The 27700-nt window shown below is 39.1% G+C and overlaps 2 protein-coding genes and 1 long non-coding RNA gene across 3 annotated transcripts; 2 read left to right on the top strand and 1 right to left on the bottom strand.

The window, feature by feature from the left end:
* Positions 1-3884: 3884 nt before the first annotated feature.
* On the top strand, positions 3885-5123 carry LOC138891815 (uncharacterized). Its single transcript, XR_011408145.1, has 2 exons — positions 3885-4165; positions 4761-5123. It is a non-coding gene; the product is annotated as an uncharacterized lncRNA (long non-coding RNA).
* Positions 5124-7612: 2489 nt separating this feature from the next.
* Positions 7613-8317, top strand: LOC138892737 (uncharacterized). Its single transcript, XM_070176473.1, has one exon. It carries the CDS (start codon positions 7613-7615, stop codon positions 8315-8317), a length of 705 nt encoding a protein of 234 aa, XP_070032574.1.
* Positions 8318-14815: 6498 nt separating this feature from the next.
* Positions 14816-15918, bottom strand: LOC138892736 (uncharacterized). Its single transcript, XM_070176472.1, has 2 exons — positions 15748-15918; positions 14816-15655 (listed from the first exon to the last, which is right to left on the bottom strand). The coding sequence occupies exons 1-2, from the start codon at positions 15916-15918 to the stop codon at positions 14816-14818; spliced, it is 1011 nt and encodes a 336-aa protein (XP_070032573.1).
* Positions 15919-27700: the final 11782 nt, after the last annotated feature.

Genomic DNA, 27700 nt, shown 5'->3' with positions numbered 1-27700 from the left:
GTTCTGTATGGGCTGCCGGTTGATGGACATCCTGTAGCTTTACCGCATGCTATCAGAGATTATATGGGATTGCAGTACCTGGAGAAATTGTAGCGGCTCACCGGTTTCCAGCCAGCGAATGAGGCTGCATTGGTTGGGGCTAGTCGTCTGCAGTTGGTGCCCGTCCGGCTGCATCTGGAGGCGATGCATGCAGACATTACGGATGATACACCAGATCTTCGTATTAACCGGTGCACGAGGTTGTTGATCTTGCTTATGTTTGGAGGGGTATTGTTCCTGAACACTTCGGGAAACCTACTCAGCTTGAGATTTCTTCATCATCTTGAGCGGCTAGATGATTTACATTATTACAGCTGGGGTGCAACTGTTCTTGGGTACTTGTACAAGAAGATGTGCCGGGCGAGCATGGGCACGCAGCGAGACGTTGCCGGATTTTTGCCGCTGATGCAGGTGAAAATATAGTCAATTATTTTCATGATTATAACATACATAGTAAAAATATACCTTAAATTTTACATCCACATTGTATATTAGGTTTGGGCCTGGGAGCGGTTCCTGCAGTTGCAGCCACCTATACCACCCTTCGCTCCGGATGCACCACCTCCATCGTTTCTCCCTTTAGCTAGGAGGTGGGTTGATAGGCGGGGATACGAATGCGAGTACGAGGCTCAACATAATATACCCTATTGCAGGGATTTGTTGGATTTGCTGGAGGGCGCGCAGCTAAATGTATACTTATGTTGACTTGACCTGGCTTTATATGTGTTGCGTATACTCACGGTTCCTGTTTTTACTTAATAGTTCATTTGGAGGCCATACAACGACGAGCTAATAGCTGGCTTGCCCGATTATTGCTCGACCGACCGAATTATGTGGAGCTCTTCCGTCCCGTTGATGTGTATCGATATTGTCGAGTATCATACCACCGCCCTGCTTAGGCGCGCTTTATCAGGAAAAAGCATTCCTTTGACAGTACCGTTGCTCTAGATTCATCCCACGTTGTTGTCCGAATTTCGTCAATATCCCTTGTGAGGGAATCCACATACGGAATACTTGGCAAATGATCAAGGTAGGGAATCTCCCTTGAATGAAACGGCACGTGGGACTCGTACACTCTTGGTTTAACGGGAGGTGGATCATGCTCCATCGTCAAATCAGGTCCAGCATTCTCTTCCTCCTCATCATCACCCTCATCAAGGAAGGGTGTGTCATCTCCATACTCATCGGCATTGTTGTCATAATCACTATTCTCTTCCTGACTTTGCGCATCTGCCAGATCCCGATTAAATATGTTGTCTTCAGCTAATTGAGTAAGGACATGACCTTCAAGTTGCTCGTTTTTACTGCACAACCAACAAAATAATAAGTTACTCAAATTGATCCAAACTTTACATATAGCTTTATCACTTAATGTGTTAATATCACATGATGGACATTATCCTGTTGGTGATAACTCCTAGATGGACCACCATGATCCAACACACCAAAATTAGGTATATTCCAACAGGGCGTTGGTTTATAACTTGTAAAATTCATATCTGTCCGGTACCCCCTGTGGAATATATGAATGTTAATACAAATTCAATACATCAAAAATAAATATCGTAACATAAAGAAAAATTGAAGTTTACCACTCGGCTTATAGATTATGTAAACTAGGGGAGAAATTATTTCCTCGCTCCTCATTCGCCCGTGGAGATAAGTTTAGATCAGGCCTAACTCTTTCACCCGGAACTTGTTCGGCTAAAACTGCTCCAAAATAATCACCCGATGACTGAATGATATCCCTACTTTGCGCAATCTCATTATTGCAAACGTCTTCAGCCTTGACGTACATTTCCAATATTTTTATCATAAGAAATTTCCGGTATTTATCCGGAGTCCTCAAAAAATCTCTCACAGTTTTATCGTCTTCGATGTTAAACTGAGCATAACAAGCAACCCCTTGCGGAGTGATAGAATACGGATATCTTTCGGTTACTTTAATATTCACCGAACGTTTACTCACACTCATTTTTTTACGTAACAACAATACCGATGTATCGTACTCCATTATAGGCGGCAACTTAACATGACACTGTGGAGATAAACTATAGCTTACTGAGTTATTCGCCACCACAACCTCACTCCGCCAATATAATGAAACCATATTTCTTCGCTCTTCAGACATTATGACAAAATGCAAAATAACTTAACGAAGAAATATTTCAGAAGACTTGAGGATATTTATAAATGGATTTTTACAAAATCCTTAACCTCTTTAAATAAGACAAAAACCAGTCCGGGGGTACAATTATTTGAGGTATAGCTCCTTAAATATGGGCGATATACCGAGTTGATTTATTGTTATGTCGGTTAAGCCCAGAAGAATCATTGGTGAGCCACATAATATATATATAGCACGGTAAGTTAGGGCATTATATATGTAGCGCCTTAAAAAAGGGCGCTATACTTAACTGGGCAAACGGCCGTTAAGGTATAGCGCCTTATAAAAGGGCGTTATATATATTATGGTCACCAGTTTGTTTTCCACACATTTTAGTTCTTTGAGTCCAAAAGAACTACATTTTGGTTTCGGACTCTAGTAAACATATCTGCCATCTGCTCTTCAGTCTTGCAAAACTCCATAGATATGTATCATTTCCCCATATTATCTCTCAAAAAGTGATAACTAATAGCAATATATTATGCCCTCTTATGAAGAATCAGGTTCTTTGCCATATTCACAATATTCTTGTATTATCACAAATATTAGAACTCATTCAATCACCAAACTATAGTAATCTAATTGCTATTTGATCCACAATAAATGTGCACAACACGATGCATCAACAACATACTTAGTTTCTGCAGTTGACAAAGAAACAAAATTTTGCTTTTTTTATGCTCAAGAGATCAAATACGAACCTAGGAAGTGACCCATTCTAGATGTGCTCTTTATATCAACCAGATAACCAACATAATACGCATCTGCATATATCACTAAGTCAAAATTATCACCTGATGGATATCAAAGAACCAGATTTTGAGTACTTTTCAGATATCTCAAGATGCTCTTCATAACTTTAAAATGTGACTCCTTGGGATTTTATTGGAACCTAGCACAAAACCCAACACCAAACATGATATTCGGTCTACTTATAATTAGATACAACAAAGATCCAATCATATATTATATAATATTTCATCAACAGGAGAACTCAGTTCATCCATGTCTAATGTAGTAGCTATAGTTATAGGAGTATCAATTGTACATGTTTGCATTGCTTATCTATTTTTTTTTTGAGAGGTTCCTTGATGTACTTTTGTGGATGTATACTTGTCCCATTCTCAGTTTGTGTAACTTGTAACCCGAGAAAGAAGTAGCTCTCCCATCATGCTCATCTCAAACTCACTTCCCACTAGTTTTGAAAACTCTTTATACAAAGATTTAATTAGTAGTATAAAAAAATAATATCATCAACATAGATTTGGATAATTAAAAAAAATTACTTGTCTTCGTCAGAAAAATAATTTATTAATTTTACCTCTAGTGAACCCGTTCTCAAGAAGAAATTTCAACAACCTCTCATACCATGCCTTTGGTGCTTGCTTCAATTTATACGATGTCTTATCCTATTTGTAAATATAATAAGAAAACTCATTACTCTTAAACTCTAGAGGTTGACACATAAATACTTCTTCTACAATTTGAAACTCATCTAGGATGCAGAAGCAATCCGTATATTATAAATTAAAAAAGAAACAAAACCAGTGCGGATATTTTTTTATGTTAAAAAGCCTATTTTTCCTAGTAGGGCTGGGCATTCAGAATCCTGATTTACCCTACTTCCCTTTGCTAATTATTGTTTTTTTTTGGGGGGAACACTTTGCTTTGCTAATTTAACCTATGATTTGAGGTCTCTTTTCCCCGACATTATATGAACGTACATAAGCCACAGGATTAAGTACAAAGTTCTTTCCTGATTTTACTGGAAAATTAAACTAGTACTAGAAGTTGGGAAAACCTAGGATCCTAATTAAACTAAAACTAACCACATATAAACCTATATACAGACCCGATGTTATAAGCATAATTCTGCCCTCTTTCCTTGAGTTTTTGCTTTTGTTAGTGTACTCACAAACACAAAGTCACAGTGATTTGTGCGTCTCGCTATGGCCTAAGGTATGAGCTAACTTAACGGGTTCACGGTTCTGAGTTTTTTAAAATTTTAAAAAAAATAGATTTGGAGTTTTTTGAGAATATGAATCCAAAAACTAACATTTGTATTAGTATTTTTTTTTAGGTTGGTATGTGTGTATCTACTCTTGTTAAACAAGATGGATTGAACCCCACACAGAGTGTGACAATGAAATATTTAAAGGAAAAAAGAAGAAGTAAATGAGTTGAATGTAGTAAAAAAAGACAAATATCTCTAGAATTCAAAGGTCCCATATTTGAAGAGTTACATGCTGTTAATCTTGACACGCAAATTAGGAAAATTATTTTTACAATACGTGTACAGTTGCTATATATCTGGTCAGTATCAATACATTTTCCACCCATGTATAGTCTATACAATATTTTCGGAAATAAATCAGAAGTGAGAATCTAATGTTACAAACTTACCAAAGATAGAGATCTAGCTAGTTGGTCTACATGTATAAACAATGTAATTTTATAGGAAAATTTACATACAAAAAAGAAAAAGAACATTTCTTTTCTGTTTCCCTTTTTTGATTGATGTGTTCTTAAGAATATAATGTTTACGGTAAATTAGGAGAAGACAGGATGAAGGTGATCAAAGAAGGGTGTGCTTCAAGAGTTGTGTTGTCAGATGGAATGATTGAGAAATTAAAGAATATCAACTGGGATATTATTGATCATGAGTTAAATTGGAATTTACCCCAAAATTCTGAAGAACAGCATGTTACTTTGGGATCTAAACAAGTTGAAGATGTGCCAAAGCCTTCTAAGAAAGCCAAGGTAAACCACAAAAAGTTAGATAATAAAGTAGTTTAGGTTTTGATCATACTAAAAGGATGAAAAATGAGAGAAAGCAGCACTATTTAGTTTTACTTTTACCTGTTTCTTCTCATTTCTCCTTGACAAAGTATCTTAATATATGTATCAGTTGCTATCATTGTCCACCATTTGTTCATGTTTCACAACTATTTTATTTTTCTTTAATTTTTCGTGTTTCATAATTATTCGATGGAGGAACAATGTTTTCCGATTAGAGTTTAAGTTTTACGCAGATCGAATCCAGAATTTAAATTTAATGGGTTCTACTTTTAAGATTTTTAATATTGCACTAATTGTCCTATTAAAATTATGGGTTCAAATCGAATATCTATTGAAATTTTATTAGATTTTTACATATAAGTTCATACTTTGTGTCGAATGTTATGGATTCAGTTGAACCCGTAGCCGAAATACTACATTTCCTCTAATTATACGCAATGACAATGTGAACAATAGTTATACAATCAGATTATTGAAGACGCAATTGCCAGTAATTTTAGTATGTAAAAAGCATTTACAATAACCTGGGATAGATGATAAGCAACTTACGATAACATGTTAAATTAGTAAAAATACTGTGTACGGTCAATGTATACTAACTTAAAAACTCTTTAGTAATGCCATAGCCTTTTACTTGCTTAATTAGCTAGGTGGTCTAAGAATAATATAACGTAATTCTCATTAGTTACTAATACGTGAGAAAATATATTACACTATTCATGTACTATCAGTAAAAATCAAACACACCAACGGAGCATATGTTGTACATAAAAATCAAATAGTAGTCAAACTTAGAGTTACGTACGACTAAATTTATATCCAATTTAGGGAGCTCGTTTTTAGTATTGAAGAAAATCAACACCGGGCTTCCTGTGGGTTAACTCGGATCTAAATATACATAATTTAAAAAAAGAAAATAGGAATAAGGAAGAGAGAAACAATAGTTGACGAAGGTACAAAAAGAGGCTTTCTTTTAGAAGTAACTTTATTGATAATAACTTTGTATACGGTCAAAACCGAGTTTGCCCTCGTGTGACTGATCGAGTTTGGGGCATGATGGACCGAGGTTCGTCATTATGATATCAAGCTATGACGTGAAGTCGGGCTGCTGAGTTCGAGCCCTAGAAACTGACCAAGGTCGGGATCAACCGAGATCGACATCGAGCCCAGATAGAGGTTGAGACCCAGAGACCGATCAAATACCGAGACCAAGTCAAAGTTGAGCTCGAAAACCAGAGCTCGAGTCAATATCGAGCTCGAGACTTAGAGACCGATCGAGCTCAAGTCAAGGGACAACAAAGCCGTTATAGCCGCAATAAGGGAGAGAATCTCGGCAGAAATCAAGAAAAAGCTAACTGATTAATCTATCATGGGATCCCCACTATGTATTTTTAATTATATCCAAAGTAGGATTCTTCCATTATATTAGAGTGGCTGCCATTTGTAAGGGGCAGGATTTCATTGATTCACAGATTGGAATACTCATTCATACATTGAACATTTAGACATCAATACACTCTCACATTTAAGAGATTATTGAGATTGATACACATATTGTAAATATTATCCTTCTTTGGGGCTTTTTACATTAGTTCATCTTGTTCATTCATATATCATTCTCTACTCAATTTGGGTTTGTATTTCATTCCTTTTTACAGTCAATATTCGATATATCTCTACTTACTTTTTTTCAATTTGTACCAAGTTATACCGCGTATCCTTAGAACTACGTATAAATTTAACTCTATCAGTTTTTCGGGTAAACAGTTTGGCGCCCACCGTGGGGCTAAGGACAACAATGGTTGTTTGGTACGAATCTCTGCAATATACACTATTTTACACTTGCTCTTGAAAGTATTATTGATTACAGTTTAAAAACGACGAACTCTCAATTAATGGCCCTACCTATCGACAATGAAGCTGGCCTTTAAGATGATAACAACAACCTGACGACTGGGGATAAAAGGCCACCAGTCGATCCAGTTGGAGCTCGGGCCATAGATCCAATTGACAATAATTCGCATGTGGCCATCGAGGAAAACCGGCGTTCCGACCCTGAAAACAACATTCATGGTGGAACTCATCTTCAGTTCGATATACCCAAAATGTTGGAGAAGATGGGATCAGCCTGCGTATGATTTTTGAAATGTTACAAGCTCAACAGGTAGTGATAGCTCAGTTGCAGAGCCAAACCCAGGCACCCAGCAGGGCCGAGCCTGGTCCACCCTGCGAAGTGACCTACGAAATGGGGCCAGCTGTAGTAAGATCAAATGAACAAGAATCAGGGACTAATCAAGAAATTATTAAGGTGTTAGAGGAACTGACAAAATGAATTAAGTCAGGAGAAAAGAGGATTTAAGAAAACGACAAGCAAGTAGAAACTTATAACTCCAGGGTTGATTAGATTCCGGGAGCACCACCGATATTGAAGGGCTTGGCTTCCAAAAATTCGTGCAAAAGTCTTTCCCCCCGAGCGTGGCTCCTAAACCGATACCCAAGAAGTTTTGCATGCCCTAAATTCCTAAATATAATGGGACGACCGACCCCAATGAACATGTCACCTCTTACACATCTGCCATTAAAGGGAACGATCTAGAAGACGACGAGATGGAATCTGTACTATTAAAGAAGTTCGGGGAGACACTGTCAAAGGGGGCAATGATATGGTATCATAATTTATCGTCTGACTCTATAAATTCTTTTGCTATGCTTGCAGATTCTTTCGTAAAAGCACACGCCGGAGCCATAAAGGTCGAGACCAGGAAGTCAAACCTTTTCAAGGTAAGGAAAAAAGATAACGAGATGCTAAGAGAATTCGTATCTCGCTTCCAAACGGAACGAATGGATCTACAATCGGTCACTGATGATTGGGCTGTACAAGCTTTCGCTCAAGGACTGAACAAACGAAGCTCGATGGCTTCACGACAGTTGAAGCAGAATTTGATCGAGTACCCGGCTATTACCTGGGCCGATGTACACAATCTATATCAATCGAAGATCAGAGTTGAAGACGACCACTTGGGTTTTAGGTCCGTTATTAAAAGGGACATCGAACAAGAACCAAGGTCGAACAAGGATCGATTTCGGCTGTATAACGAAAATAGTAGGGACAGCGAACCTACACGCAACTCCGTACGAGGTGAAAGGAGAAGTGATCGAGGCCAAGGGTCTCGGTGGCTGATGAACAGGAATGGGTTCGACAGGCATACCAGACCTAAGGAGGTACCACGGTTATCAGAATATAACTTCAACATCGATAAATCCGCCATCATGTCAGCTATCGGACGCATCAAAGATACTAAGTGGCCTTGACCTCTGCAGTCCGATCCAACCCAGAAAAATCTCAATCAAATGTGCAAGTATCATGGAACCTATGGCCACAAAATCGAAGACTGCAGGCAGTTGAGAGAGGAGGTAGTCCGGTTATTCAATGAAGGGCACCTTCGAGAATTTTTAAGTGACCGGGCCAAAAACCATTTCAAACACACAGATTTCAATAGATAGAACAAACAAGAAGAGCCACAACACATCATCCATATGATCATTGGAGGGATCGATGTCCCCCAGGGGACGGTGCTTAAACGCACTAAGATTTCTATTGTAAGTGAGAAGTGATCTCGGACTAAGGATTACACACCTAAAGGAACCATCCTTTAGTGAAGAAGACGCGGAAGGAATCATGTAACCCCATAATGATGCACTGGTAATATCTGTACTTATGAATAAAACTCAAGTTAAGAGTGTGTTAATTGATCCAGGTAGTTCGGCCAACATCATTCGATCAGGGGTCGTAGAGAAACTCGGTCTATAGGATCAGGCCGTGCCCGCTAACCTAGTACTGAACGGATTTAATATGGCGTGTTAAACTACTAAGGGAGAGATAATTTTGCCAGTAAATGTGGCTGGGACCATCCATGAAACAAAGTTCTACATGATCGAGGGCGATATGAGATATAACGCCCTGTTCGGGAGGCCATGGATCCACAACATGAGAGCAGTACCCTCAACCCTTCACCAGTTTTGAAATTCCCTACATCGGAGGGAATCAAAACGGTCTACGGGGAGCAACCAGCCGCAAAAGAAATGTTTGCCATCGATGAAGTGATTCTGATATCTTCACTATCATCGACAAAAGGATCAGATTCGAAGGGGGAGCGGGATACCAAATACCAATCACAAACGTCAGTCTCGACCCAACTAGAGAATCAGAATACTGACGAGGATGATGATTATGGGGTCCCTCAATCCTTCATGGTCCCTGATGATTTGGACGCTACCCAATCAATGGTCGAAGAACTGGAGCAAATCACTCTAATCGAACATCTGCCCGAGCGAAAGGTATACCTGGGCATGAGGTTAGATTCCGAGCTCAGGGAAAAGCATTTTCAATTTCTTATAGCTAACATGAATTGTTTCGCTTGGTCCCATCTTGACATGACAGGGATCCCACCGGAAATAACCACTCATAGATTGAGCTTGGATCCGAAATTATATCCGGTAAAGCAAAAAAGAAGGCCCCAGTCCGAGGTCAAACACGCCTTCATCAAGGACGAGGTAAGCAAACTTCTTAAAATAGGATCCATTCGAGAAGTAAAATACCCCGAATGGCTAGCAAATGTGGTGGTAGTCCCTAAGAAGGGAAACAAACTTAGAATGTGTATAGACTATAAAAACCCGAACAAAGCAGGCCCTAAGGATTCCTTTCCTTTACGTAGCATCGATCGTATGATCGATGCCACGACCGACCACAAGACTCTCAGTTTTCTCGATGCCTACTACGGGTACAACCAGATACAGATGAACCCGGAGGATTACGAAAAGACCTCATTTATCACTAAGTACGGTACCTACTATTATAACGTAATGCCATTCGGTCTAAATGATGCTGGTGCAACTTATCAACGCCTAGTAAATCGAATGTTTGAAAAACAAATAGGAAAATGAATGGAAGTTTATATTGATGACATGTTAGTTAAGTCTTTGCAAGCAGAGACCATTTAAAGCATCTGCAGGAAACTTTCGACGTACTAAAGAAGTACAATATGAAGCTCAACCCCCAAAAATATGCATTCAGAGTTGGCTCGGGCATGTTTCTTGATTTCATGGTGTCCAATCGAGGAATCGAGATCAACCCCAATAAAATCAAAGCTATCAAGGACATAATGGTAGTAGATAATGTAAAGGCCGTGCAAAGGTTAACGGGAAGGATAGCCACCCTGAGACGATTCATTTTGATATCCTTAGACAGGAGCCACCGATTTTTCTCACTGCTTAAAAAGAAAAACAACTTTGCATGGACTCCAGAATGCCAGCAGGCTTTGGAAGAATTGAAGCGGTATTTATCGATCCCTCCGCTGCTTCATACCCCGAAAGTGGACGAGAAACTTTACATGTACTTAGCTGTCTTGGAGATAGCGGTAAGTGAAGTTCTGGTTCAAGAAGTACGAGGTACGCAATTCCCTATTTATTATGTCAGTCGGACCTTAGGCGAGGCCGAAACTAGATATCCACACTTAGAAAAATTAGCGCTTACTTTAATAAGCGCCTCTAGGAAAATAAAACCATATTTCCAATGTCATCCTATACATGTTTTAACAACTTATCCTCTTCGAAACATTTTGTACAAACCCGAGCTTTCGGGTCGATTGGCCAAATGGGCCATAGAAATCGGTGGATACGATCAAGTATCGACCCCAAACCGCTATCTAATCTCAAATCTTGGTGGACTTCGTGACTGACTTTTCATTGGCCCTCGTACCCGAGATTAAAAAAGAGATACTGATAAAATCGGGTACCTCTTCGGGAGTCTGGACCCTATTCCCGAAAGGCGCCTTGAATGCGAATGGGTCCGGATTAAGCATTTTACTAAAATCACCCATAGGTAATGTAGTTAGACAGTCTATCATAACTAAAAAATTGACTAACAATGAGTAAGTCCGAGAAAATCAAATGCAGAGGTACTTGGATAAATTACAGGTGACTCTACATTAATTTAAAGAATGAACTTTGCAACATGTACCCCGAGAACAGAACAGCGAGGCCGACGCTCTTGCAAACTTAGGCTCATCGGTCAAAGATGACGAACTCAACTTGCGGACTGTCGTGCAACTCGTAATATCGGTTATTGAAGAAGGTCACGCCGAGATAAACTCCACAAGTCTAACCTGGGATTGGAGAAACAAATATATAGAGTACTTCAAAAACGGGAAGCTTCCACCAGATCCAAAGGAATCGAGAGCTTTGCGCACAAAGGCAGCACGATTCACCCTATCCGAAGATGGAACGCTGTTTAGAAGGACGTTTGATGGACCATTGGAAATATGTTTGGGACCAGGAGATACCGATTACATACTACGAGAAATTCACGAGGGCACTTGTGGAAACCATTCCGGTGCCGATTCGCTGGTCCACAAAGCGATCAGAGCAGGGTATTATTGGACCGATATGGGCAAAGATGCGAAGGAGTTCGTTCGAAAATGCGGCAAATGCCAAAGATATGCGCCCATGATTCATCAACCCGAGGAGCTACTCCATTCGGTCTTCTCTCCATGGCCTTTCATGAAATGGGGAATGGACATCGTCGGCCCCCTCCCATCGGCCCCAGGTAAAGCTCAGTTTATTTTGTTTATGACTGATTATTTCTCTAAATGGGTTGAAGCATAGGATTTCGAGAAAGTCAGAGAAAAAGAAGTGATAGACTTCATTTGGGACCACATCATATATCGATTCGGGATGCCAGCTGAGATTGTATGTGATAATAAAAAACAATTCATCGGCAGCAAAGTAACTAAATTTCTCGAGGATCACAAGATCAAAAGTATCATATCAACTCCGTATCATCCTAGCGGGAACGGACAAGCCGAATCGACCAACAAAACCATCATCCAAAATCTTAAGAAGAGATTGACCGAAGCCAAAGGAGAATGGAGAGAAATACTACCCGAGGTCCTATGGGCATATCGCACAATATCGAAATATAGTACCAGAGCAACGCCATTCTCGCTGGTCTATAGCGCCGAAGCTCTAATCCCAGTGGAGGTCGGAGAACCTAGGATCAGGTTTCAATATGCATCAAAGGAGTCGAATAACGAAACCATGAACACGAGCCTAGAATTATTGGACGAAAAATGAGAGGCCGCTCTTGTCTGATTGGCCGCCCAAAAATAGCTAATCGAAAGATGGTACAATTAAAGAACCATTCTTCAACATTTTAAAATCAGGGACTTGATGCTAAGGAAAGTCACCCTTAACACCCGAAATCCGAATGAAGGGAAACTAGGTCTGAACTAGGAAGGACCATATCAGGTTCTCGAAATCTTCGGAAAAGGATCCTACAAGTTCGGCATGATAAGTGGCAAACAACTACCGAGCAATTGGAACATGTCACACCTAAAATGATACTACTGCTAAGGTATGACCCTCACATGTTCATTTGTATTTCGAAATTAACCCTTGCAGGTGTTCGACCAGAAACAGGGATGGATTATTCAACTCAAAGCCTTTAGGTCTGAAATCAGGCGTTGCACTCTTTTTCCTTTAGACCAGTTTTGTCCCAAATAGGTTTTTCGGCAAGGTTTTTAATGAGGCAACCATTGATCGTGCTAACTTAGAACAATTCAACAGTATTCGAGGCCTCTTTACAATCAACCTCGAATACTGGGGGGCATTATCCCTGGATATATCAAGTTCGATACAAGGAAATTACTTCATGGCAACAAGGTCTCGATAGGAAACATTTGTAAGGGCCAAATGGTCAAACTCACCATGCCCGCGTAGCTTGCTCGAGCCGTGGCACAAAACATGAGCACATGTATAATGACTTATAAAAAGAAATTTCTTCTTTACCGATATCTCATATCTCAGAAAGATTCTTCTCATTCATATTCTCGATATATTAATTCGAGTTCGAGAAATCATTCTCACGCGACTGAAAATCCTAAGGGCTACCTTAACTCGAGTCCGAGAAATCATTCTCACTCAACTATAAAGCCTATGGGCTACATTAATTCGAGTTCGAGCAAACACTCACTCGACCATAAAGCCTAAAGGGCTACCTTAACTCGAGTTCGAGCAAACACTCACTCGACTGAAAAGCCTAAGGGCTACCTTAATTCGAGTCCGAGAAATCTTTCTCACTCGATTATAAAGCCTAAGGGCTACATTAATTCATGTTCGAGCAACACTCACTCGACCATAAAGCCTAAACGGCTACCTTAATTCGAGTTCAAGCAAATACTCACTCGACTGAAAAGCCCAAGGGCTACCTTATTTCGAGTCCGAGAAATCATTCTCGCTCAACTATAAAGTCTAAGGGCTATATTAATTCTAGTTCGAGCAAACACTCACTCGACTATAAAGCCTAAGGTCTATATTAATTCGGGTTCGAGCAAACACTCACTCGACCGTAAAGCCTAAGGGCTACCTTAATTCGAGTTCGAGCAAACACTCACTCGACTGAAAAGCCTAAAGGCTACATTAGCTTGCGTTCGAGCAAACACTCACTCGACCATAAAGCCCAAGGGCTACCTTAATTCGAGTTCGAGCAAACACTCACTCAACTGAAAAGCCTAAGGGCTACCTTAAATCGAGTTCAAGCAAATACTCACTCGACCATAAAGCCTAAGGGCTACCTTAATTCGAGTTCAAGAAAACACTTACTCGATTGAAAAGCCTAAGGGCTACCTTAATTCAAGTCCGAGAAATCATTCTCACTCGACTATAAATCCTAAGGGCTACATTAATTCAAGTTAGAGCAAACCCTCACTCGACCATAAATCCTAAGGGCTATATTAAATCGAGTTCGAGCAAACACTCACTCGACCATAAAGCCTAAGGGCTACATTAAATTGAGTTCGAGCAAACACTCACTCGACTGAAGAGCCTAAGGGCTACCATAAATCGAGTTCAAGAAAACACTCACTCGACCACAAAGCCTAAGGGCTACCTTAATTCGAGTTCGAGCAAACACTCACTCGACTGAAAAGCCTAAGGGCTACCTTAACTCGAGTTAGAGAAATCATTCTCACTCGATCGTAAAGCCCAAGGGCTACCTTAATTCTAGTTCGAGCAAACACTCACTCGACTGAAAAGCCTAAAGGCTACCTTAGCTCGCGTTCGAGCAAACACTCACTCGACCATAAAGCCCAAGGGCTACCTTAATTCGAGTTCGAGCAAACACTCACTCGACTGAAAAGCCTAACGGCTACCTTAAATCGAGTTCGAGCAAACACTCACTTGACCACAAAGCCTAAGGGCTACCTTAATTCGAGTTCGAGAAAACACTCACTCGACTAAAAAACCTAAGGGCTAACTTAACTCGAGTTAGAGAAATCATTCTCACTCGGCCGTAAAGCCTAAGGGCTACATTAATTCACGTTCGAGCAAACGCTCACTCGACCGTAAAGCCTAAAGGGCTACCTTAGTTCGAGTTCGAGAAATCACTCCCTCGACCGAAAATCCTAAAGGCTACCTTACCTCGAATTCAAGCAAATCATTTCACTTGAACTATATTCGTCAAGTCTAAAAGCTATCTCAGTTCGAGTTCGAACATTCAATCGGGGACTACCTATAAGAAAAGATCGAGTTCTAACATTCACTCGGACCTTCAAGTAATTATCCCGTGCTAAGGCACTTTTTGGCCTTTGTATAAATTAACAAGAAAGGCAAAAGATTCAGAAGCCATAAAAGAAAGAAATTTTTATATATACCATAAATCATTTACAAGGGCACCATGGGCCGATCAAGTTTTTCTACAAAAGACCAAAACGGTCTTAAAAGAAAGAAGAAAAATACTAAAGGGACTTAGTCCTCTCAAGGAGCAGCATCTTTACCCTCGAGGCCTCCTTCGCTCTCAGAACCGCTCATACTCCCGGTATCATCATCATCGGGAAAGGCCAACACTCTGGCTTTGGCTTCGAGCTCTTTTGCATCCTTGATCTCGGCTGAAAGATCGAAGCCACGAGCATGGATATCCTCTAGAGTCCCCCTCCGAGTTTGGCATTTAGCATGCTCGACAACCCAAATTTCTCGAGCTTGAGCAGCCTCAGCAACCTCTTTTGCTCGAACCTGAGCGGCTTCAGAATCGGACCTGTAAATAGACACTGTTGCATCAACATTATCCATGGCTATTTCGTCCTCCAATTTGGCCGCTCCTAGTTCTGAGGCCAGTATCTCTCGATCAGAAGTCACTGAGCCCAACCGAGACTGGAACTCCTCGATATTCTTGGCTTGCACCAAGGCTCTCTCTTTCGAGCTTCGGAGTTGGGCCTCGACCGAGGCCAATTGAGCCCGGGAAACCTCCTTTTCATAAGCAAGGCGGTCCATATTCTTTTTCCACTTCTCGGCCCCCGCTTTCACTGCGTCCACCTCGGCACAAAGCTGCCCAATCATATCGAGCTTTTGCTGAACCTGCGGGACCGAACTATTAGCCTTCATGCTCAAATCAGTGTCATTAACTTCAAAGACTCTTTTTACCTGCTCGGACAAATTGGTTTGTTCTTTCCGAGTTGCTTCTAGCTCACCTCGAAGTCCTCTTGCTTCTCCTTCCCTTTGCTCATTGAGAAGCTTGAAGGTATCCCACTCCTTAGTAAGCCCTCGAATTTTAGCTTCGGACAGGCTTAGCTCCTCTCGGGATCGAAAAAATGCTTCGTGCTAGAGCGCAGAAGCCTATAAAAAATAAAAAGAAGTTATACAAAAGAAGAAAAATACAAGTATGAAAGTTGACAAAGAGAAAGCGAACTTACCCGATTCAGGGCCTGCTGAGCTTCGTTGAATGTACGAGGAATCCCCGCTTTGCTCGAGCCCTTCTTTGAAGCCTCCAAATCGATCAGACCGGTAGCATCTTCTACTCCAACAAAATAACCATGGAAAGGATCTTCCTCTCCATGGGCTCCCTCCTCATGATAAACCTCCATAGCTTGGGCGTCATGTATCATAGATTGGGAAAATGAAGGAAAAGAAGGGGAATCATCGAGCTCTATTGCCCCGATTATGTCTTTCGAGGCGCCGCCTCCATCTCAAGGAACCTTACACTCGGTTCCTGCACCATCAACAACCTCCTCTTCGACGGATTCGTTGCCCCGAGGTGAAACATCCTCGGTCCCCCTTTGCTCGAGAACTCGGTTCGAAGTCTTCTCTTCAACCTTATCGGTCCTGGGTGAAGCAGAATCAGTCCCCACCGGTCCCAAAGCTTTACAAATATCGGTGCCAGCCCGTGCACGGGCTACCAATCCATAGCTACCTTCTTCTTCTTCTTCTTCTTCTTCTTCTTCTTCTTCTTCTTCTTCTTTCTTCTTTCTTCTTTCTTCTTCTTCTTCTTCTTCTTCTTCTTCTTCTTCTTCTTCTTCCTCCCTTAGATGCAGGATCGATTCCATAGTCAATGGGATTATGGTTCCCTTGGGTTTACGGACTGTCCTCTTCTTAGGTTTTTGATACTCAAAATTCGAGGTCCTTTTTTTCTTACTTTCCTTCAATAGCTTCGAGACAGGCGGTGAAACTTCTTTACCACTAGAAGGGGGCCTCATGACCGCATCTTTTCTGAGACCTATGAAGGGAGAAGATAAGTAAATTCATGCTTCGAATAAACATGTCACCTTGAACGACAAACGAATCGGTAGACCAAGATGAAAGCTTACCATAAGATCGTTACTTTGCTGAATTCTTATCCATCTCTCTTAATTCTATACGGAATCAACATCACTTCATAAGTTGAAAAGAGAGTATATAAACTATAACTGAATATTCCCTAGATATTGATATTCTTCATTTTTGTCCGTTAGAGCTATAATGCCGTCTGAGACTTGTACAAGGATAACTTATTAATGAAGTCAAAAGTCCTAAGAAAGCTAGATACGTGGTAGAGGTCTTTAATGTGCCACCTTTTAAAATGATTCAAGAGTCACATAATTGGGCTTTGAGCCCTTCCACACTTGCTGCCACGTTTCTTTTTTTTTGGGGGGGGGGGGGGGGAGATTAGCTTATCCAAAAATTATCCACCCATTCCTTAATTTAACTAGTTAATCCCCCACTAATTTAATAATTAACCAATTATTCACATAATTAAAAATTATTTAAAATTATTTAAAATACTACTCACTTTGTACACCTTACTATTATGGTAATGTGGTACCATATAAAATTAATACATACACCATTATTTCATTAAAACATCCATGTAAAAAATGCATATATTTTCTCAGCTTCTAATTTTCCTAATTTCATATAAAGAGTACAAATTTTCGTACGCTTAATTCTTAAAATGGTAAAATAATAACCTTCTTTTCTGAAAAAATAATTTCTATCTTTACAATAAAGAAAATCTCATAAACTTTCTCATATTAGGTGTATAATTTATCATATCCGAAAATAGTTATGGTAACTATCCAAAATTATACTTATAAAGCTTTTACTAAAATACTCCACTTAAAAGAAAATACCACATTAACATAATATCTAACAGTATCAATATTGTTAAACTTATGGGGTGTAACATTCTTCCCCCCTTTAGAACATTCGTCCTCGAATGTTAACTCTTAGAGATTTTCAAAACTTTAGCTAGGGTCTCCTCTGTATACTTAACAAAAACCCAACCTCTATCTGAGCTCTAGACTATTCACAACCTTTTGTACTTGAGTATCTCGTATCTTCTTCACCTTTACCTCACTTACCTTTCAATCTCGCTTCGTATCTCATATTTCTTTCATAAATTCCCTTCCACATTATGCCTTAACGCTCTACTGTGATAGCACTTCTAGTGCATATAAAATATGGAGAAAGCTTCATACTGACTTCTTACGACTCAGCTCTATGGCACGATCTGGAAACAGAAGAAGGGTAACATTTCCTAAATGCCCCATAGCCTCTCAATTATAAATGTGGCGTGCAACACACCCATAAGTGAGACTCTACTAGGCACGGCTATGTAGACTCCCTATGACACGACTTGCTCTGATACCACTTTGTCACGCCCCAACCTGGGGAGGCGTAGATGGAACCCGGTGCCGTACTAGCCCGAGCGAATGACTCTGTCACTCATTTGTTTTTTTCTTCTGTAACTATCAAGGGCCAACATGGCCACAACTCATAATGTATAACTATAAGTGGGCAAACACTGTATGAATGAACTATCTTTCATAAAATATGAATACATATGGGCCGTCAAAGCCTCTGACATACTGTACAAAATGAACCACTATCTACAAAGCCTCTAAGAAAATTTGACATCAAATGGGACAGGGTACCAGCCTACCCATAAGTCTGTAGAAAAACTCTGACACGATGACTCATAAACTCGACTGTACTCCGAATGAGGTGGAGTCTTACCGATTCTTTGCTGAGTGCCAATCTCTACTATGGGGGCTCGTCAAACTGATTACCTATACCTGCCGGCATGAATGCAGCGTCCCCAACAAAAGGACGTTAGTACGAATAAGGCAGAACTGAAACATAACAATATGTCAACATTAATTAAATACATATAAGAATCAACCTGAATCTCTGAAGTGCCATCGTATATGCATACTTATACTTATATATATATATATAATACTTCTCTTTGTATCTATTATCCGTATCGTATGATGCATGACTGCCCAACTAATCAGTGGTAATTGTCCGACCGGCCTTCGCATGGTGGTAAATGCATGACTGCCCAACTGGCCGTAGCTCGGTGGTAAATGTATAACTGCCTAACCAGCCGTAACTCGGTGGTAAATGCATGACTGCCCGACCGGCCGTAGCTCGGTGGTAAATATGTAGCTGCCCAACATGTCGTAGCTCGATGGTAAATGAATATGCATGTCTGCCCAACCGGCAGTAAATAATAATACATAACTTCCCAATCGGTGGTAACTGCCCGACCGACCGTAGCACGGTGATAAATAAATATGCATGAAGATGCGTGTATCACTATATTAAAGACTTTAACATCTTTATCAAATACCTCAATAGGGAACTAGATACATAATTAGACATACTTGAATAACTTTACTGGAATGAATAACATAGATATCCTTACCTGCTAAGAGTAGAACCACTTATGGAATAACATTATGTTTACATATCGTTACTTGGATCATGCCAAAAGAAAAGAAGTGATAGCTTTAACATACCTGGAGTAGGAAAAAATCCGTATGATGCTCTTAAGAAAGATTGCACCGTACTCCCTTAGAATCGCAAAATCCCATTGCTATTATGCAGTATAATTTCGTATGTAATTTTTGCTTAAGATTGTTACTTTGCTGAATTCTTATCCATCTCTCTTAGTTCTATACGAAATCAGCATTACTACATAAGTTGAAAAGAGAGTATATAAATTATAACTGAATATTCCCTAGATATTGATATTCTTCATTTTTGTTCCGTTAGAGCTATAATCCACCTTTTAAAATAATTCAAGAGTCACATAATTGGGCTTTGAGCCCTTCCACACTTGCTGCCATGTTTTTGTTTTTTTTGGGGGGGGGGGGGGGGATTAGCTTATCCAAAAAGTATCCATCCATTTCCTTAATTAACTAGTTAATCCCCCACTAATTCAATAATTAACCAATTATCCACATAATTAAAAATTATTTCGAATTACTTAAAATACTACTGACTTTTAACATATTTTGTACAACTTACTATTATGGTCATGTGGTACCATATAAAATTAATACATACACCATTATTTCATTAAAACATCCATGTAAAAAATGCATATATTTTCTCAACTTCTAATTTTCCTAATCTCATATAAAGAGTACAAATTTTCGTACGCTTAATTCTTAAAATGGTAAAAAGATAACCTTCTTTTCTAAGAAAATAATTTCTATCTTTACAATAAAGAAAATCTCATAAAGTTTCTCATATTAGGTGTATAATTTATCATATCCGAAATTAGTAATGGTAACTATCCAAAATTATACTTATAAAACTTTTACTAAAATACTCCACTCAAAAGAAAATACCACATTAATATAATATCTAACGGTATCAATGTTTGTAAACTTACGGGGTGTAACATCCTTCCCCCCTTTAAAACATTCATCCTCGAATGTTAACTCTTAGAGATTTTCAAAACTTTTGCTAGGGTCGCCTCTGTATACTTAACTAAAACCCAACCTCTATCTGAGCTCTAGACTATTCATAATCTTTTGTACTTGAGTATCTCATATCTTCTTCACCTTTACCTCACTTACCTTTCAATCTCGCTTCGTATCTCCTCTTTCTTTCATAAATTCCCTTCCACATTACACCTTAAAGCTCTACTGTGATAGCACCTCTAGTGCATAAAAAATCTGGCGAAAGCTTTATACTGACTTCTTATGACTCAGCTCTATGGCACGATCTTGAAACAGAAGAAGGGTAACATTTCCTAAATTCCCTATAGCCTCTCAATGATAAATGTGGTGCGCAACACACCCATAAGTGAGACTCTACTAGGCACGGCTTTGTAGACTCCCTAGGACACGACTTGCTCTGATACCACTTTATCACACCCCAACCTGGGGAGGTGTGGATGGCACCCGGTGCCGTACTAGCCCAAGCGAACCACTCTGTAACTCATTTGTTTTTTTCTTCTGTAACTATCAAAGGCCAACATGGCCACAACTCATAATGTATAACTATAAGTGGGCAAACGCTGTATCAATGAACCATCTTTCATAAAATATGAATACATATGGGCCGTCAAGGCCTCTGACATACTGTACAAAATGAACCTCTATCTACAAAGCCTCTAAGAAAATTTGACATCAAATGGGATAGGGTACCGACCTACCCATAAGTCTGTAGAAAAACTTTGACACGATGACTCATAAACTCGGTTGCAGTCCGAATGAGGTGGAGTCTTACCGATTCTTTGCTGAATGCCAATCTCGTCTACTATGGGGGCTCGTCAAACTGATTACCTATACCTGCAGGCATGAATGCAGTGTCCCCAACAAAAGAACGTCAGTACAAATAATGTACTGAGTATGTAAAGTAGAACTGAAACAATACAATAAGTCAACATTAATTAAAGACATATAAGAATCAACCTGAATCTCTGAAGTGCCATCCTATATGCATACTTATACTTATATATATAATACTTCTCTTTGAATCTATTATCCATATCGTATGATGTATGACTGCCCAACTGATCAGTGGTAACTGCCCGACCGGCCTTCGCACGATGGTAAATGCATGACTGCCCAACCGGCCATAGCTCGATGGTAAATATGTAACTGCCCAACCGGCTGTAGCTCAGTGGTAAATGAATATGCATGTCTGCCCAATCGGCGATAAAAAATAATACATAACTGTCCAACCGGTGGTAACTGCTCGACCGACCGTAGCACGGTGGTAAATGAATATGCATGAAGATGCGTGTATCACTATATTAAAGACATTAACATCTTTATCAAATACCTCAATAGGGAACTAGATACATATTTAGACATACTTGAATAACTTTACTGGAATGAATAACATAGATATCCTTAACTGCTAAGAGTAGAACTACTTATGGAATAACATTACGTTTACGTATCGTTACTTGGATCATGCCAAAAGAAAAGGAGTGATAGTCTTAACATACCTGAATGTAACGACCCGACTTATCATTTTAAGAATTAATGCCCCGTTCAGTGGCTTATGGTCTCGAACAACTTCACTATATGTATTATGACCCGCGGGTGTGGTCGAGTTTGATTTACTGAAGATTCAGAATTTAGTTAAAAGAGCAATTGTTATTTAGAAGCTTAAATGGAAAGAGTTAATCGGAGAGATTACTTTTGAGTAAACGACCCCGAAATAGAATTTTGAAGATGGAAATATCTTCGTATGATGATTTCGGACTTAGGCATATGTTCGGATTTGGATTTGGAAGTCCGTAGGACAATTCGACACATTTTGGCGAAAGTTGGAAAATATAAGATTTTGGAAAAGTCCGACCGAAGGGTGAATTTTTTATAACGAGGCCGGATTTCGATTTCGGAAATGGGAATAGCTCCATTACGTTATTTATGACTTGTGTGCAAAATTTGAAGTCATTCCGGATTGATTTGATACATTTCGGCGCAAAACATAGAAGTTGAGAGATTTGTACACTTAAGAAATATTGGGAGTTTGTCCATGGCCAATATCAGGTCAAGACAGCCTCTTTTCAGTGTTTTGAGTGCGCGAGTAGGTCCGTAGCATATTTTATGATTGAAATTCATATATGGTTTGCGTCCGGGAGATTCTGGATGAGTTTCAGGATGAGTTTTGAGCGAGACCGGGCATTTCGGCACTCTAATATTGTTCTGGCACTTTCGGGGATGCGGACCGCGCATTTTTGGACGCTGAGGCAAAGGAGGGCCGTGGACCGCTCATTTTGGGCGTTGAGACGAACGATGAACGCGGTCAGCTGCAGAATTTCGTGGCCGCGCTCAAATTTTTGTGGACCGCGCAATTCTGTCCGCGAGCGCGCTCCAGGAAGTTCTGCAGTCTGTTGGTCCGACTTCAGAAGCCTATATCTTTTGATCCACAAGGAATTTTGAGATGATTTAAAAAACGAAAGTTGTAGCCCTTCGTGTCTAGTCTCCAGAAAGGTAAAGAAGTCATCATTTGGACATCTGTAGAGAAAGGTATGGCCAAAATACTAAAGCCTGGAAGTGCAGCCACCAAACCTTTGCGGCCGCGGTGGGAATTTCGCGGACCGCGGTGAGGAGTTCGCGGGGGCGGTGGAAATGTGCGGTCAGCATATTGAGAATCCGAGAGGTGCACTATATATCCGAGGTTTAGGTTATTATTTCATTTTTGGACTTTGGGAGCTCGGTTGGAGACGAGTTTTCGTGGATTTTTCAAGAAATTCATCGGGGTAAGTGATTCTAACTCAGATTTGGTTAATATACATGAATATATCACTGATTTCATCATTTAGTTAGTACTTTGAGATGGAAATTTAGGGAAAAATTGTAGAAACTTCATAAACCACAAATTTAAGATTTGAAGGTCCATTTGACATCGGAATTTGATAATTTTAGTATGGTTGAACTCGTATCGGAATGGGTGATCAGATTTCGTGAAAATTATGTTGGGTTCCGAGAGGTGGGCCCCGCGTTGACTTTTGTTGACTTTTTCGAATAAAATTTTAAGTCGACGTATTATTATCCGAAATTGTTTTCGATGAATATTAATGAAGTTATGCATTAATTTGGATAGATTTGAGTGGTCCGGAAGTCAATTCAAGCAAGAAGGCGATTTTGGAATATCGGCATAACTTCAAAAAAAGTAAGTATCTTACCTAACCTCGAGTGGGGGAATTACCCGTTAGGCATTGAGTCTTATGTGGAAATTGTGTGATTGGAAGCCGTGTAGGCGAGGTGACGAGTACGTACTCAGGCTTATATATGCAAAATTTATTGATTTAAAGTTTTAGGCATCTTTATGTATTAAATTGGATAATTGTTGGCATTAGTAAATCTTTGAATTACCATGCCGCATTCCTTATTTGTCAAGTTTGTATTTTATATAATAATTTAGTATTATTGTTATTTGGATTTTATGTGAATTTGTGTGTTTATTGATTTGATATGTTTCTTGGAATTAAATTCATGATGGAATCCTTATCTGCAAATGTTTATTAAATAAGTTTAAATTGAGGATTTAATATAATTATCAAAAATTTGGATTAATGAAGGCGTTGCCCTATACTGAGTATTTTTCACCTCTGTTGACTGTTTTGAGGTTTTATATATGTTGTGTGGAGCCTTGGGCTATTTGTTGAGATATTTATTGATTCTGCTATATATTTGGAACTTGATTGTGGTCAGTGGAAAATTGTGATATGAATTGTTGTATTGTGTTGTGGATTAAACACTCTCCTTGACGTTATTTATGCTTCCTACCTTGCTTGTTAATGATATACATGTGCTTGGTGAGGAAGAGTGTAAAGAAGAAGGGTGATGCCGTGCCATTTGAATTATATTACCATGTGAGGGAGAGTGTAAAGCATGAAGGGTGATGTCGTGCCATTGAGAGTGTAAAGCATGAATGGTGATGTCGTGCCGTTTCATTTATAATATCAGGTAATGATGAGAGTAAAAGCACGAAGGGTGATGCCATGTCGTTTCATTTATATTATCAGATGAGTATGAGAGTAAAAACACGAAGAGTGATGCCGTGCTATTATTTTTATTTTATCATATACTCATGGCACGAAGGGTGTTTCCATGCAGGAGAGGACGAGAGACATACATTATATTGTGATTTCGTTTTGTTGTGTATATATTCATGCCTTTATCTTGAGATGTTATTGTGCACCTATGTTATTTATGTGACTTGTAGTCGTTGTTGCTTCCTGTGTGCCTCTACTTTATTCTTTTTATTGTTATTGACACTTCTCCCACTTAGCTGGTACTGTTATATGTATGTACGGTGAGAAAGATATAAAAGCACGAAGGGTGTTGCCATGCCAATTGATTTGATCTACACACACACACACACACATATATATATATATATATATATATATATATATATATATATATATATATATAGGGTGAGAATGAGATAAGTGCACGAAGGTATTGCCGTGCCATCTGATGTGATGTGTTGAATATATTTCTCACGCCAAGAAAGTTAAATGAGGCGTCACATGGTGACTTTTATTTGAAAGAATTATATTTGAAAGATATTTACTTGAAAGAATTATATTTGAAAGATATTTACTTGAAGTATTTATATTCGAAAGATATTTATTGGAAAGAATTATATTCAGAAAATATTTATTTGAAAGAATTCTATTCAGAAGATATTTATTTGAAAGAATTATAATGGAAAGATATTTATTTGAAGGAAGTATATTTGAAATATATTTATTGAAAAGGATTATATTCTAGAGTCTTTCATTGAAAAATTTATAGATAAAAGATGTATATTTTGAAAGACTTGATTAATTTATTGTACCTGTGTTTATTATTTGTTTGAGTAATATTTATGATGTTCCTGTTGCCTTGCTGTTTAAATCACTAGTTGATTGGTGTTGCCCTTATTGTTATTTATTTTCTATTATTTTTGTATGCTATATTGCACAAATTATTTGACTAGTGAGTGTCTTGACTGTACCTCGTCTCTACTCCATTGAGGTTAGTCTTGATAGTTACTGGGTACTGACCGTGGTGTACTCATACTACACTTCTGCACATTTTTGTGCAAAGCCAGGTATTGGAGATAGCGGACTTGGGCAGAGTAAAGCGGGATCGTAAGGATTCAAGGTAGAGCTGCTTAGTCGTGGCAGTCTCTTGGAGTCTTTTCATTTCATTGTATTATTAATTTTTAATCAAACAATATTGTATATTCGGTCCTCGTGATCATTCCATATATTCAGTTAGAGTTCGTGAATCAGTACTACCAGTTTTGGTAGATTGTGTATATATATTTGTTCCGCTGTTAGTTTTGATTACCTAATTAATTCATATTAAAAAAAATAAAAATGGCTTCGAAATGTAATGGAAATCGGCTTACCTAGTCTTAGAGACTAGGTGCCATCACGACGCCTGTGGTGGGATTTTGGGTCGTGATACTGGAGTAGGAAAAAATCCATATGATGCTCTTGAGAAAGATTGCACTGTACTCCCTTAGAATCACAAAATCCCATTGCTATTATGCAGTATAATTTCGTATGAAATTTTTGCTTAAGATCGTTACTTTGCTGAATTCTTATCCATCTCTCTTAATTCTATACGGAATCAGCATCACTACATAAGTTGAAAAGAGAGTATATAAACTATAACTAAATATTCCCTAGATATTGATATTCTTCATTTTTGTTCCGTTAGAGCTATAATGTCATCTGGGACTTGTACAAGGATAACTTATTAGTGAAGTCAAAAGTCCTAAGAAAGCTAGATACGTGGTAGAGGTCTTAAATGTGCCACCTTTTAAAATGATTCAAGAGTCACATAATTGGGCTTTGAGCCCTTCCACACTTGCTGCCACGTTTGTTTTGGGGGGCTGGGGGGCTGGGGGGGAGATTAGCTGGGCAAAATTAGCTTATCCAAAAATTATCCACCCATTTTCTTACCCCACTAATTCAATAATTAACCAATTATTCACATAATTAAAAATTATTTCAAATTACTTAAAAAAACTACTCACTTTTAACACACTTTGTACACCTTACTATTATGGTCATGTGGTACCATGTAAAATTAATACATACACCATTATTTCATTAAAATATCCATGTAAAAAAATGCATATATTTTCTCAACTTCTAATTTTCCTAATTTCACATAAAGAGTACAAATTTTCATACGTTTAATTCTTAAAATGGTAAAAAGATAACCTTCTTTTCTTGTGAGAAAATAATTTCTATCTTTACAATAAAGAAAATCTCATAAACTTTCTCATATTAGGTGTATAATTTATCATATCCGAAAATAGTAATTGTAACTATCCAAAATTATACTTATAAAACTTTTACTAAAATACTCCACTTAAAAGAAAATACCACCTTAACATAATATCTAACGGTATCAATGTTGTTAAACTTACGGGGTGTAACACTTTAATTCCAAACATGATCCGTCAACCATCCGAAACACACTCGAGGCCCCCGAGACCCTATCCAAACATACCAACAAGTCCTAAAACACAATACGAACTTACTCGAAGCCTAAAATAACATCAAACAACAACAAAACCATGAAACACACCCTAATTCAAGCCTAATGAAATTAATGAACTTTCCACTTCCAAAACTCATGCCGAACTATATCAAATCAGTTCCGAATGACCTCAAATTTTGCATGCAAGTCCCAAATGACAAAATGGACCTATTCCAACTCTCGAACCAAAATCTGAACCCGATATCCACAAAGTCAACTCAAGGTCAAACCTCTCAACCTTCCAAACCTTCAACTTTTCAACTTTAGCCAAACACACCAAGTCCACCTACGGACCTCCTAATCCACATTTGGACATACACCTAAGTCCAATATCACCATACAAAGCTATAGGAATCATTAAAATACAATTCCGAAGTCGTCTACATAAAAGTCAAAATCAAGTCAACTCTTTCAAGTTAAGCTTCCAACCTTGGGACTAAGTGACCCAAATCACTCCAAGACCTTCCTAAAGAGGCTTGCTGAAATGGAGTGTCAGTCTGCAACTATGGACTATGGATCTATGGACTCGTTCTCTGACTGTAAGAACCAAAGTAGGTGCATGACATGATAACTCACTAAACCTGATGGCATACTCTGACACTATTATAGTTCCCTGACACAGCTGCTCAAACTCTATACACCATGCATCCGGGAGGGTCGGGGGAACAAAGCCCCTCAAGAACATCTCTAAAAATTGAGCCCAAGTGGATGGTGTTGAATCAGCTGGTCTACCCTTCTCATAACCCTGCCACCATTGATACGTTGCTCCCGACAGCTAAAATATAGTAAAAGAAATAATGCTCACCTCCACAATACCATTGGTACGGATAATACAGTGACACTTCTCTAAAAAACCTTGTGCCTCCTCGGTAGCTGTGCTACTGAAAGTAGGTGGACTATACCTCTTGAACCTCTCAAACCTCTTCTGCTCCTTCTCTGATGCCCCTAGCCTGACCTCAGGCTTAACCGGGATAACAGGCTGTACCGACACCACACCCGAAACCTGACCCATATGAGCCTGCTGCTCTAGAGTACATGCGGTGGGAGTCTGAGCTCCTCCCCTAATCTGTGAAATAGCCGG

Source organism: Nicotiana tomentosiformis, chromosome 5 (assembly GCF_000390325.3).
Source record: "Nicotiana tomentosiformis chromosome 5, ASM39032v3, whole genome shotgun sequence".
NCBI lineage: Eukaryota > Viridiplantae > Streptophyta > Magnoliopsida > Solanales > Solanaceae > Nicotiana > Nicotiana tomentosiformis.
Note: the sequence above shows the minus strand (reverse complement) of the source record. Positions and strands in the feature narration are given on the sequence as shown.